Source organism: Balaenoptera borealis, assembly GCF_965194805.1.
Source record: "Balaenoptera borealis genome assembly, chromosome: 5".
NCBI classification, from domain to species: Eukaryota; Metazoa; Chordata; class Mammalia; order Artiodactyla; family Balaenopteridae; genus Balaenoptera; species Balaenoptera borealis.
In genome coordinates, this window is record NC_138862.1 from 5,797,331 (window position 1) to 5,811,202 (window position 13,872).

A 13,872-nucleotide genomic window follows, 5' to 3' on the forward strand; every position below is an offset into this window, starting at 1 on the left:
CCATCACAATGGATGCTCTCAGGCTCAGAATTTGACCAGTTCACGGCCTCAGGGATTCTTTTGCACATCAAACAAGCGTGTGGAAATGTGAAAAAGAAAAGCCTAGGTACAATTAGCCATTTTGCCAGGCTCAAGAAAATAAAGTGATATTTTTCTAACAACCCCTAAGGAGACAGTGGATAATACTTAATAAGGAAATTATATATATAAGAATCTTACACTTTAGAACAAGTGTAATTTCTTAATTCGTTTTTAAATATTGGAACTTAACCACATGACTGACAGAAAAGTGTATTGGCTAAAAAAAAAAATTTCAAAAAGATCTTGGGAAAAAGAAAGAACATATTTCCTTGCTATATTTTTACTCTCTTGGTTGGTTAAGACCAATGTTAATGAGTATTGTCAATCTCTGGGGTCCTCTTCTCAGGCATTGTATAAAATTAAAATAACTAGTCACTTTGTTAGAACCTTGGCCACGATACAGGTGCAGTGTTATGGGGACAAATGACCATTTCTTTCACAGTGCCACTCCACAACAGTTTTGGATTGTAATAGCCAGAAAAGCATAATCTCACGTCAATCCAGATAGAAACTCAGTTATCAAATCGCCATAAACAAGTATTTGAAGACTAACATTCAAAAGATATTCCAGGCCATTTGGTGAAGGATTGCAATATGGATGACTTGAGATATTTCAGTCTTAGGAAATCCACCAGTGTCCTCAAACTGGAGGCTGAAACCTCCCAGAGCAAAGGACCCCCTGTTCTTCCTTATAGTTCCATCATGATATGAAAATTGCCCTGTTTGAGTGGGGCAGTTCACACTTTTTGGCTTCTTCCCTTTAGATGTCCTGCAGGGGCGTTTTCAATTTGTGGATGATTACCTTCTTACTTTACGATTCTAGTTTGTCTTCCTTTTATTTATAAAGTGGCAGTTTAAGAGTAAAATATAAAATAATGGCGTTTAGTGGGTGCTTGATTTTTCCACTGGCAATGTTATAAATATAGCCAAGCGTTTCCCTTTCAGATATGGAACAAGGAGTCATTTAGTGAGATTCTGAAGCATAAATTTAGGGCTACTTGCAAGGCACAAACAATATTCAAGCAGATTGTTGCCTGGAATGTGTAACTTATACTGAATTGTTCATGTAAAACAGCCCAGAAATGGATGTTGGATTTATGGGTTTTGGGTCGTTGCCAGATGTGGCAAGCTTGCTTGGCTTATGACACAAAACAATGAGCTATAGAACATTCTCCTATCCATACCCAAAGGGCACCTGTACCAAATCGAACGGAAAATGTTTCTCCATTCCTTATTTATACCTCACTTCGTTCCAAAGACTGGAAGAACGGTAAGTAGTTTGTGCCTGGGGACAATAAAAAAAGTGGAGACAGACCCCACAAGACTGCACAGCAGCCTGGAAGCACCATTCAGTGTCCTGCTTCCCAGGAGGACAAATAGGAATTGATGTCTTTTTGCATATGAATCATCCTGTATTCCTACTGCAAATATAAATTAATGTGCAATATTTAAATATGCACCTATAGTTAAAATATTTGTTTTAATTAGTACTAACATCGGTGCTTCATTTTGAAGTATTCATTAAAATATTTCAATACACAACTTGCTTTCTGTATGCTAGATATATTGCACCTGCAACAATACTCCAGAATTCACAGTTTGGCTGATGACGACTGGGCATACGGAGCTAACTTACTAAAGATCAGTTTGGACTATTTCTTTTTCGCCTCTAATCCCAGGCAAATTGGTTTGCTATTTCAATACAGCAGCCGTTTTTCAAGGTAGTCATGGGATCTGCCCCTCAGGTTACCACCCCTTTTTGTTTGAATTTCACAGAACTTATCTGAAGCAAAATAGTCTCAATGAAGAATAACCCCAAACTGAAGGATATTAGAATTCTCCATCCCTCCCTCAGCTCCCTATTTTCCTTGACATTTTCCCAAATGTCAAGAGTTCTTTCTATTGAGATTCTTCTAAGTTTTTCTCATTTTCTTTGTCTGCTGTGAAAGTATTTATTTTGCATGTATAACAATGCACCCATTTCCAATTTAAAAGGATTTAAATGGCAAACACAGGTTTCAAACCCGTAAACAACAAAAGAGAGAACTTCTTTCTCTCCAAATTCACCTGGACCACAAATCTCAACATTTAGAGAAGAGGGTGCTGGTCTGTTGGTCACAGTAACTGATAAGTCCACAACCTGAAATCTACTGATTCATCCGGTAGATTAATCTACTGAACATTACAAAGTGCCAAACCACGAGCCAGGTCTATGGATGACTCAGGAAGTTCAAAGTCTAGGTAGGATAATTCTAATAAATAAAATGCAACCCATAATACTTGCTATGGTCTGGATGTTTGTGTCCCCCAAAATTCACATGCTGAAATCCTAACACCCAAAGGTGATGGCATTAGGATGTGGGGCCTTTGGGAGGTGATTAAGTCATGAGGGTGGAGCCCTCATGGATGGGATTAGTGCCTTTATAAAAGAGACCCCAGAAGGCTCCTTCACCCCTCCCACCAGGTGAGGATACAGTGGGAAGTCTGCAACCCAGAAGAGATCCTTCACCTGAGGATGCTGACACCCTGGTCTCAGACTGTCAGCCTCCAGAACCGTGAGCAATAAATTTCTATTGTTTATAAGCCACTCAGTCTGTGGTACTTTGTTATAGCAGCCCAGATAAATCAAGATAATACTTTAACAGCATGATCTTTATTCCTGTGTTTTATAAAAATATCAATCAAACATAATATATACCTGTGCATATGTATCCCCTAAAATCTTTCTTTTCCCCCACTATGAAGCCCTTTCTGGGAAGTCATTCTAAATTAATGGAAAGCCCCAGGCTTGGGTTCATGATATCATTCAGGTGTTCAAATAGTCCAGTATGCCCAGTGGACCAAGAACAGAAAGACCCCAAGCAAATTGTGAATGCCTTCCACCTATGACAACACCTCTGATAAAGCACTGAGAGCAGAAATTAGAATTTTAAAACATAATGCAGAGAACGTGTTCATCATAAATTCAAGGCACTTTCCATTACAAAAGCTCATGTTTCCTCTTCATCTTGATCACACTATTCCACTAAACCCCTAATAAAATCAATTGTGAGTCATTTATTCAATTTTTCTCTCTAAAAAAAAAATACATCTTGCATTCTGTCATTCTTAGAATTCAAAAGAGGAAAAACGGTGAGACTTCTTAATCCCACAGCATTCGTTAATGAAATGCAGGATTGGGGAAATCAATCTTATAATAATCCATTACCATCACCAGCCCAGCAAACACATTCTCCTGCTTCACTGTGGCCTCTTCCCACTTAGGAAATGTTGAAACTCGAACCCAAGTTGCAATTGGTGTCTTTCTAGACCTATTGTTCCCAATTAGAGTAGAGAGAGCATCTATCAATGTGTGATCCAGCAAAGCCATATGGATCTTGCTGGATCTTCCTATATCTCCCCTCAGGTATATCCCCAAATGAGGTTAAAATCACGTAAGAAATCGCATTTTCATTTGACCTTCTTTTGCTAAGCCTTTTGGGCCAGTTGCAAAATCTACATTGTGCAGTTACCCTCAGAATCCGGGCTTAACTGGTCTAAATTATACTGTTCCTTGCAAACCTATTACTCACCCGTCAGCACCTGTTTCAGTTCACTATTACATCATAGGAAGCACACAACTATACTAATTTTCATTTTAGGCCTGTTTCATCTTACTACTTCTCTCACCAAAGGGTTACACTGAGAGCTGAGTAGGTGAGCCCTAAACCAGTGTCATATGTGATTTTTAAACCAATGGCTACTTCCGGAAAAAAAATCAAGTCTTTTCCATCCCCTGTCCCCCAATATAAGTGGGCATAGCTTTCCCTTGCAATCTCTGTCCAGAACAATACTGTTCACTGCTTTCTTCTTGCTTTAGAGATTTAATGTATCAGGCAAGTAGCTTCTGATTCTGTGCTAAGGATACACATGTGGTTCTAAAGATTTGACCCACAAAATTCCTCGGTGTGTTCAAACCATGCCTTGACAGGTGTGGTCCTTTTGTCGTGGCCAATGTCTGGATGGGAGAAAGGCCCAGAAACCTGGCATCAAATTGCAACATCCCATCCAAGCCGATGCCAGAAAAGAGACTGTGAACAGCAACAGGGAAGCGTCCGGAGAACGCTTTCCCAAAGGAGTCTCAAGTCTGATTCACAGCTGTCAACGGATGCATTATGCAACTGTGAACTCCCCGATCCTCTCACAAACAGGGCGATGGTGTGTGTCATTTTTTAAATCAACTCTCCAAATGTGTGCCTTTATGCATTAAAATCTTGCTCCTGGCTCTCCTAAATAAGTTCTTTTGAAAAGCAACTTAAAAACAGACACCTGAATGAGAAGATGGAACTGATTGTCATTGTTGGTGGAACTTTTCTTCAAATGGTATTTTTAGGTCACTAAAAAAAAAAAAGGAGCATTTTTCTTTCTTGGGCAGGGAAGAGATGAGAATACATTTTGTAAACTTCGACCTTGGTGTTTAGGATTTTTGATCCAGTGAATGTACCTAAGCCTGTATCTTGATCCTGGCTAAATTATCTTCCAGCTCATTTCATAGATTGCTCCAGGCACATCTGACACACTTTAATACTGAAATGCCAATTAGACACCCCTGCAAACCACCTCCACTCTCTCACGTTACCCTAAATTTGGACTTGACTTTCTTTGCTATACTTGAGCTGCTCTTTTCAATCACATGCCATTTACCCCCAAAAAGCGTCGTTAAAGGGGAAAAAGATGTGTTGTCGTAAAGTCACCCAGTTTAAAGCCAGCTCCAGGCTCAGTCCCCCACTAAAGGCTGCAAGAACTCAAAGAGAGAGCTCACCTCAGGGAGCCTTTGGCCCTTTGGGGGCCTCTCCTCCCAGCCCAGCTGTGAGCTAGGGAATTTCTGCAGCCTACACTATACCCTGACAGCTGGAGCAGGAACTCTGTGCCCATCAGACTCAAATAAATCCTGAAGTCAGGGGAAAGTCTGACAAAATCCATTGCTTTGGCCCTCTGGGGTAATTAGTTACACAGTTAAGTAAATGATCATCTGAAATCCATCCCCGCCTAAGAATTATTAAAATTAGAAGCCACATGGAAGTCATCCAACTAAAGAAAAGCTTAGGGGGGAGGGGGGAGAGATCCCGTCCTCTACCCAGAAAGGAGCTTCTGTTCAACTTTATTAAATGTTTTAAGCAGATTTAAGTTTGAGTCAAGGGACAAATTTCCGCCCTCCGAGGGGCACGCTCCCAGAAACTTGGAGATGAGCCGCAGAGCTGGTCACCGGGGCTGCACGTGACGTGGGGCGAGGGATGGGCGCAGGAGGGAGAAAGGCAGAGAGAGCTGGAAGGGAAGCAAAGGGGGGCAAAGGTGTGAGATGTTCACGTTGTGGGATTTTATCAACATTCAAGGAAGAAGGCAGAGTTCTTGGAAGAGCCCGCAAAGGCCTCTGACGGAATGCTGAGGGGCGGGGCCGCGGCTGCAGAGCTGCCCTAATTACATGTTCAGCAGAAACGAGGTTGTGATCCTAATGATGGGTGAGCTCTGGGAAGTTTGCTGTCTCCCTGGGGACCCACAGTTAGGTGACACTGCCAAGCTGAGGCATTCTGGAAAGCTCATGAGTATGGCACGGGACAAGGAGCCTCTGCTGAAGATGGGGTGACAGCCACAGGGGAGAGCCAGCGGGAGGATCCCCACTCCCGAAGAGTCCCCTTTAGCTAACTTGATCGAAGACAGGGAGCCCCCTGGGCTACACAGGTTTCTAAGTCCTTCTTCTATCTGAAACTATTAAGTTGTATAAAAAAAAACCCACCCCACATGGCCATCCCTTCTACTTGCAAGCAAGGTGAGCCGATGCAAACAGAGAAGATACTGAAATCTCTGTCGACTCTGCAGAAAGCCCCTCACCTGAGCATTCAGGAAAAGAAGGCCTGGCTCTCATTGCCCTGTCTCTGTTTCAGAGCCCCAGCTTCCTGGCCTCAGCTCCCCGCCCTCCACCTCTTTCACTTTCTCTGGCATGCACTGTTCATACGGATCAGAAAATTCCATACGCAATTTGGACATCAAGACCCACCCAAGTTCTGGATCTGCCCTTCACTAGCTGGTGGCTTTGAGCCAGCTGACCTTGAACTTCTCTGCTCCTGTTTCCTCATCTGTCAATTGCGAATCATAATAGCACCTACTTCACAGGCTTGTGGGGAAGTTCAAATAAGGTAACTAGATGCCCTGCTTGGTACTGGGGACACTGGGCAAACAGGAGCTGCTGTGGTGGAAGGTTTGTTGCTGCTGGAAGGTTTCTGCCTTCCCATCTTCCATCCACACTCGCACTCTTCCTTGCCCGATCCCTTGGCTCCATCCCAAACCCTGTTCCTAAATTGTATAACACTTTGCCTGCTCCGTCTTCATGTCATGTTTATATCAAAAGTCACCCATCAGAGAGGTGAAAGCAGGGAAGAGGCATTTTATTTCTGAAGTTGTTAATTTTACTGTAGATTTCCCAAAAAAAAGGATCACCCGTCTGTCAAAAAAAAAAAAAAAAAAGGCAAAATAAAAGATTTTTAAAAACAATGATTTAAGTGCCAGCCAAAAGGATATGAAAGTGGATTTGTCTCAGCTACCAAGTGGAATTAGAGGGTGATGGTGTACAACCCCAAAACTGCCTTTTTGAAAAGAGAGACAGAGAATAGGATCTTTTAAAAAATACAATGAGCTATCAGTTTGCCCCAACAAACTCTTCCGGATAAACAGATACAGAGCAGTGACTTTCAATTGAAAACTGGAGCCAGAGTTTCTCCCGTCTTAGACCGACACACCCATACATGCAGATTTTTTGTGGTTCATACAATTTGCATTTCTCTACTGGTTTTACTCTGATTAACTGCAGATGTAGTTTGTACAGGCAATGCTTCCACATGGTCACGCAATGCAATCCTTCCCTCACTTCTCTTCTGAGGCTGACTTTCGCCAGCTGGCCTGCCTGCTCACATTCTGACAGGTACCCACCAAGGAAAACACTTGAAGACACACACGCTGCAAGAGTGCAAATCTTCGCAAGAGACTAAAAACACTCAGCTTTCTCTCCTGAGGTCTAAACCCCAAAGCACCTTCCAAAGTCACAATTAAATCACAAGCAAAATGATGAATCCCTTTCTCTACCTAAGGTGAATTTTTAAAAGTTGCAAAATTAACCAATGTCTGCACTTACCATGCAAACCCAGATATGAACAGAGTCAGTCCCCCAAGCAAACAGTTCCAGGGTCGAAGGGTTCTACATTTTCTGAGCCTAACTGAGCCCCTTCTCACCCCCAGGTTTCCCTCCAGGAGTCAAAGCCCCACTCACCTCACTCATGGTGCTGTAACAGCAGCTCCGGTATCTCTACCAGCCACACGGAGAGCACTGCTCAGGGGTCGCTGCTCCCAGGCCCTGGCTTTTCTCTTAAAAAGGGCTGCCCAGTGGCATCATGCCTCCCGTGAACCAATGAGATTCATTCACCTGTCTGAACGCCTGGCAGATATCTGAGGGCTCCCAGGGCCACCTAGTGGAGCAAAGGAAGAAGGCGGGCTCGGTCACATCTCCAAGTCCTGCCAGGGAGGGAAGGAAACCACAGATGACAAAAGAGTCAAAGTCAGAGGCACACAGATCATCACAGGTTTGCTTTTGTTCATAATTTCAGGGGGTACAGGATTTAGACATGTGAAAAATGCACTTTCAATGTCGGTGGACAGAAGGGGGTTTTTTTTAGAAGGAAGACCAGTTCTGAAAACACCGGTGCCGGCCGTTCCACACCCCCCTGGTTTTCTCGGGAGCTGCCATTTCCTCATCATTGTCGCACAGTCTCAGCCTTCAGAGCCGAGCATTCTCCACTCCTCCTCCTCCAGCCCCAAACCTGCCAGCCTGCTTGAACCCCAGGTACTCATCCCCTGGTGGGAGGATGTGAGCAGTTGGGGTCATGGACTTGGAGAGTCACGCTGTGACCTCAGAGGAGAGCAGCTCCCCCAGCTTTGCCTGTGGGCGTCATAGCCTCGCAAGAACCAGGAGGAAAATGGCTCTGACCCTGGAATCTGCCCGTCCAACCTGGCTGTGAAGATCCTTTTGCCCAGGTCTGGACTCCTGAGACCCTGAGGAGCATCCGAGTGGGTCCTTGATTTTCACAAGGCAGACGTCACGGGTGAGAATGTAGCCGATGCCCAGAACTGAGATGCGTGTGACTGCCTGTCTCCTTGGTCCTTCCTGCAACTTGCCGGCTTCAGCTGGGCCCAGATTCAAGCACAGGAGCCCCAGAGTGGTAACAACGATGCCTTCTCATGGCAAATACTCGGAAGGGTAACAGTAACTCCTCACATGCCAAGGACCTACTGGAAATACAAACATACCCAAGTGATGACTATGGAATAGCTCATGTAGATAAATAAATGAGGACCTGGGTACAGCGATAGGATCCTCAGATGCCCCACGGGCCTCACCTTTCACCCAGAGCACAGACATTCAATCAGCAGCTGCTCTTGGAATCAGTGCCAGTCACAGCCCCGTCTCTGACTCTCCTCCATCGGCTTCCATCACCTCCATCACCTCAGCAGCGTCTCCCTTCAACTTCCTCCTCCACGGCTCCTCCCTCCCTCACTTCACGCCCCATGGGGTTCTCAGGCCACCTCCATGCCCTCCTTCTCCAGGCTTTCTGTTCCCAGTGGGCACCCCCAGCTCTGCACCCCAACAATCATGGCAAATCTTAATTCTCTCCGCATTCCCTGTTCTTTCCTGATTGTCACTGCCTGGGAATGGCCCACGGTGACTGCTCCTGGGTGGAGTCCCACCATCTCTACCTCGCAGCCACCCTGGGACGCAGATGCCCTGGTGGGACCTGGGAATATTTGGGTGACCTACTCTTTGAAACCCAAACTGTTGGATCCACAGAAGCTACTTCCTGAGTTTGGAGGAGGAAGTAAGAAGTGGTGACCGCAGGGCAGGTGCAAGATTTAAGGAGGCACTCACTCTCAGGTCCTTGCACATGCTGACGCTGCACTTGCTCAAACCCGAGAATCAGCGCCTCCTTAAATTGTGTGCCCTGGGTGCCGGGATTGTGCCAGCCTGGTCCTGGCCCTGCTGGCAGCTCCCCACTTCCCAGGAGGGGGTTGATGAGCTTCATACCAAAGAATAAAAGCATGGTAAAAGGAGAGAACAGAACCCCTCTGGATGCCATCAAAGAAGAGGCTTGAACGTGGTTCTTTGGGGAGTGTTCGAACCAGAATGCACATTTCAAGATGGAACCAGAACAGATAAATACAATCAACAGCATGAGCACCGGATGGAAACTTCAAAACCTGTGAGCACAGGCTGCCCGAGGAGGCTGAGGCAGAAGCGCTGGGTCCGAGCCCTCATCTGTGCCTTGTGAGCACAAGTGAGCAGGACCATGAAGCAGCAAAAAACACGAGTCTCCTATGGCTTGTGGGAACCCATCTTCTTAATTTATAGCCGCTTTAGGTAGGAATTGTGTCTGTAGAAAGGCCCCTTTCAATGGGAAGATTGGTACATTCATTATAATAAATCGTATTTCACAGAGCAACAGAAAGGGACTTAATATATAAATTATGCATACATGTACATATCCTAACCACACAAAGCATTTGCAAGCTATCAAAGCGTCTGCCTGCTGGAACATCCTGACAGCATGTTCCTTAAATTCTCACTCTCCTTCCTCCCGCCCCCTGTCCCCAATTTCACACGTGGGAGAGCCCAGGTGGGATGCTTTTAGGACTCCACAGCGGGTTAGAAAGTGGAGTTGGGGAGAGGAAGGTCAAGGTGGAGAACTGGGACTGCAGTGCTATCCGCAAATGTACCACAGACCAGAGGAGAGAGAGCAGGACTCTGTCCTCCCCTTGAGGAGCAGAACCACACGCTCCGAAGGGGAGCCTGTGTGGCTGGGAATTCTGAGCACCCGGTGCCTGGAGGGAACGGGGGAGCTCTCCCAGTGGCAACCTTGGTGGGGTCCCGTGGTTTTGCAGGCTGTGCTCAGGCAGAGGGGACAAGAGAAGGGACACCAAGAACCAGCCTGTGCTCTGCTGCCCTGGCTCTGGTGCAGACACGGATTTTCTCCTCCCACAGACACACGTGTAGAATTGCAACAGCTGAGGTTTAGGGATCAGTAAGTACACTGTAGTGGGGGTTCCCCAAGGGAGGGGCCAGGATTGGTGGTGTGCAGAGTGTGGGCTGTGGCTTTACTGAGTAGAGCGTGCAATTGTTTGGGACAAACTGGGGGTGTGTGTGTGTAAAGGTTATGGATAGATGATGTTATAGGCTGAATTGTGTCCCCCACAAAATTCATGTATCAAGGTTCTAAACCATCATACCTCCGAATGTGACTGTGTTTGGAGATAGGGCCTTAAAAGAGGTAATTAAAGTAAAATGAGGTCATATGGATAGTCCCAAGTCCAGTAGGACTGGTGTTTATAAGAAGAGGAAATTTGGACACAGTCCCACTACAGAGAGAAGAAGATGTGAGGACACAGGGAGAAGATGGCCATCTACAAGACAAGGAGAAAGGCCTCAGGAGAAACCAACCCTGACAACACCTTGATATTGGACTTCCAGCCTCCAGAACTGAGAGAAAGTAACTTTCTATTGGTTAAGCCTCCCATCCTGCAGTGCTTTGTTATGGTGATTCAAGCAAACATATAGAAAACCTAGCAAGCACTTGCAGAAGACTTTTGGGGAAAGGCTAGAAGGACCTTAAAGGGGATTTCATCAGTGTTTGCCACGTGGCACACAATTTAACACTATTCATTCCCCAGGGCATCTTTAGTAAAGCAGATATCTCTTGTTAATAAGTTGTGAGACAGGATAAGAGAGTGTCATGGACATATATACACTACCAAATGTAAAATAGATAGCTAGTGGGAAGCAGCCGCATAGCACAGGGAGATCAGCTCGGTGCTTTGTGACCACCTAGAGGGGTGGGATGGGGAGGGTGGGAGGGAGGGAGATGCAAGAGGGAAGAGAAATGGGAACATATTGTATATGTATAACTGATTCACTTTGTTATAAAGCAGAAGCTAACACACTATTGTAAGGCAATTATACTTCAATAAAGATGTTTAAAAAAATAAATAAATAAGTTGTGAAGTTGTGTCTGTTTTAGAAAACACAAGGCAGAGACGGCTTCAAGATGGCGGAAGACTAAGACTTGGAGATCACCTTCCTCCCCACAAATACATCAGAAATACATCTACATGTGGAACAACCCCTACAGAACACCTACTGAACGCTGGCAGAAGACCTTAGACCTCTCAAAAGGCAAGAAACTCCCCACGTACCTGGGTAGGGCAAAAGAAAAAAGAAAAAGCAGAGACAAAAGAATAGGGACGGGACCTGCACCAGTGGGAGGAGCTGTGAAGGAGGAAAGGTGTCCACACATCAGGAAGCCCCTTTGCGGGCGGAGACTGCGGGTGGCGGAGGGGGGAAGCTTCGGAGCCATGGAGGAGAGCGCAGCCACAGGGGTGCGGAGGGCAAAGCGGAGAGATTCCAGCACAGAGGATCGGTGCCGACCAACACTCACCAACCCGAGAGGCTTGTCTGCTCACCCGCCCGGGCGGGCGGGGGCTGGGAGCTGAGGCTCGGGCTTCGGTCGGATCGCAGGGAGAGGACTGGGGTTGGCTGCGTGAACACAGCCTGAAGGGGGCTAGTGTGCCACGGCTAGCCGGGAGGGAGTCTGGGAAAAGGTCTGCAGCTGCCGAACAGGCAAGAGACCACTGTTTCGGGGTGCACGAGGAGAGGGGATTCAGGGCACCTCCTAAACGAGCTCCAGAGACGGGCACGAGCCCCAGCTATCAGCACGGACCCCAGAGACGGGCATGAGATGCTAAGGCTGCTGCTGCCGCCACCAAGAAGCCTGTGTGCGAGCCCAGGTCACTCTCCACACTGCCCCTCCCGGGAGCCTGTGCCGCCCGCCACTGCCAGGGTCCCGTGATCCAGGGACAACTTCGCTGGGAGAACGCACGGTGCACCTCGGGCTGCTGCAACGTCACGATGCCTCTGCCGCAGCAGGCTCGCCCCGCCTCCTCCGTACCGCTCCCTCACCCCGGCCTGAGTGAGCCAGAGCCCCCGAAGCAGCTGCTCCTTTAACCCCATCCTGTCTGAGCGAAGAACAGATGCCCTCAGGCGACCTACACGCAGAGGCGGGGCCACATCCAAAGCTGAACCCCGGGAGCTGTGCGAACAAAGAGGAGAAAGGGAAATCTCTCCCCGAAGCCTCAGAAGCAGCGGATTAAATCTCCACAATCAACCTGTTGTACCTGCATCTGTGGAATACCTGAATAGACAACGAATCATCCCAAATTTAGGAGGTGGACTTTGGGAACAATGATATATATATATTTTTTCCCCTTTTTCTCTTTTTGTGAGTTTGTATGTGTATGCTTCTGTGTGTGATTTTGTCTGTATAGCCTTCCTTCTACGATTTGTCCTAGGGTTCTGTCTGTCTGTTTTTTTTTTTTTTTGATTTGTTTTTAGTATAGTTTTTAGTGCTTGTTGTCATTGGTGGATTTGTTTTTTGATTTGGTTGCTCTCTTCTTTCTTTCTTTTTTTTTACTATAAAAAATTTTTTTAATAATTATTTTTTATTTTAATAACTTTATTTTAATTTATTTTATGTTATTTTCTTCTTTCTTTCTTTCTTTTTCTTCTCCCTTTTATTCTGAGCCGTGTGGATGACAGGCTCTTGGTGCTCCAACCAGGCATCAGGGCTGTGCATCTGAGGTGGGATAGCCAACTTCAGGACACTGGCCCACAAAAGACCTCCCAGCTCCACGTAATATCAAACAGCGAAAATCTCCCAGAGATCTCCATCTCAATGCCAAGACCCAGCTCCACTCAATGACCAGTAAGCAACAGTGCAGGACACCCTATGCCAAAAAACTAGCAAGACAGGAACACAACCCCACCCATTAGCAGAAAGGCTGCCTAAAATCATAATAAGGCCACAGACACCCCAAAACACACCACCAGATGTGGACCTGCCTACCAGAAAGACAAGCTCCAGCCTCATCCACCAGAGCACAGGCACTAGTCCCCTCCACCAGGAAGCCTACACAACCCACCGAACCAACCTTAGCCACTGGGGACAGACACCAAAAACAAAGGGAACTACGAACTTTCAGCCTGCGAAAAGGAGACCCCAAACACAGTAAGTTAAGCAAATTGAGAAGACAGAGAAACACACAGCAGATGAAGGAGCAATACACAAACCCACCAGACCTATCAAATGAAGAGGAAATAGGCAGTCTACCTGAAAAAGAATTCAGAATGTTGATAGTAAAGATGATCCAAAATCTTGGAAATAGAATGGAGAAAATACAAGAACTATTTAACAAGGACCTAGAAGAACTAAAGAGCAAATAAACAGTGATGAACAACACAATATATGAAATTAAACATTCTCTAGAAGGGATCAATAGCAGAATAACTGAGGGAGAAGAACGAATAAGTGACCTGGAAGATAAAATAGTGGAAATAACTACTGCAGAGCAGAATAAAGAAAAAAGAATGAAAAGGATTGAGGACAGTCTCAGAGATTTCTGGGACAACATTAAACGCACCAACATTCGAATTATAGGGGTCCCAGAAGAAGAAGAGAAAAAGAAAGGGACTGAGAAAATATTTGAAGAGATTATAGTTGAAAACTTCCCTAATATGGGAAAGGAAATAGTCAATCAAGTCCAGGAAGTGCAGACAGTCCCATACAGGATAAATCCAAGGAGAAACAAGCCAAGACATGTATTAATCAAACTATCAAAGTTTAAATACAAAGAAAAAATATTAAAAGCAGCAAGGGAAAAACA

At 45.8% G+C, this 13,872-nt stretch overlaps 1 protein-coding gene across 1 annotated transcript in view; it reads right to left on the reverse strand.

Annotated features, from left to right (window-relative positions):
- The window catches only part of PCP4 (Purkinje cell protein 4), a 55,787-nt gene extending 48,287 nt beyond the window's left edge, over positions 1-7,500 (reverse strand). The window contains exon 1 of the mRNA XM_082393839.1: positions 7,382-7,500. Within this exon, the coding sequence (XP_082249965.1) occupies positions 7,382-7,390 (9 nt within the window). The 5' untranslated portion in view covers positions 7,391-7,500. The remainder of the gene's footprint in view (positions 1-7,381) is intronic.
- Positions 7,501-13,872: the final 6,372 nt, after the last annotated feature.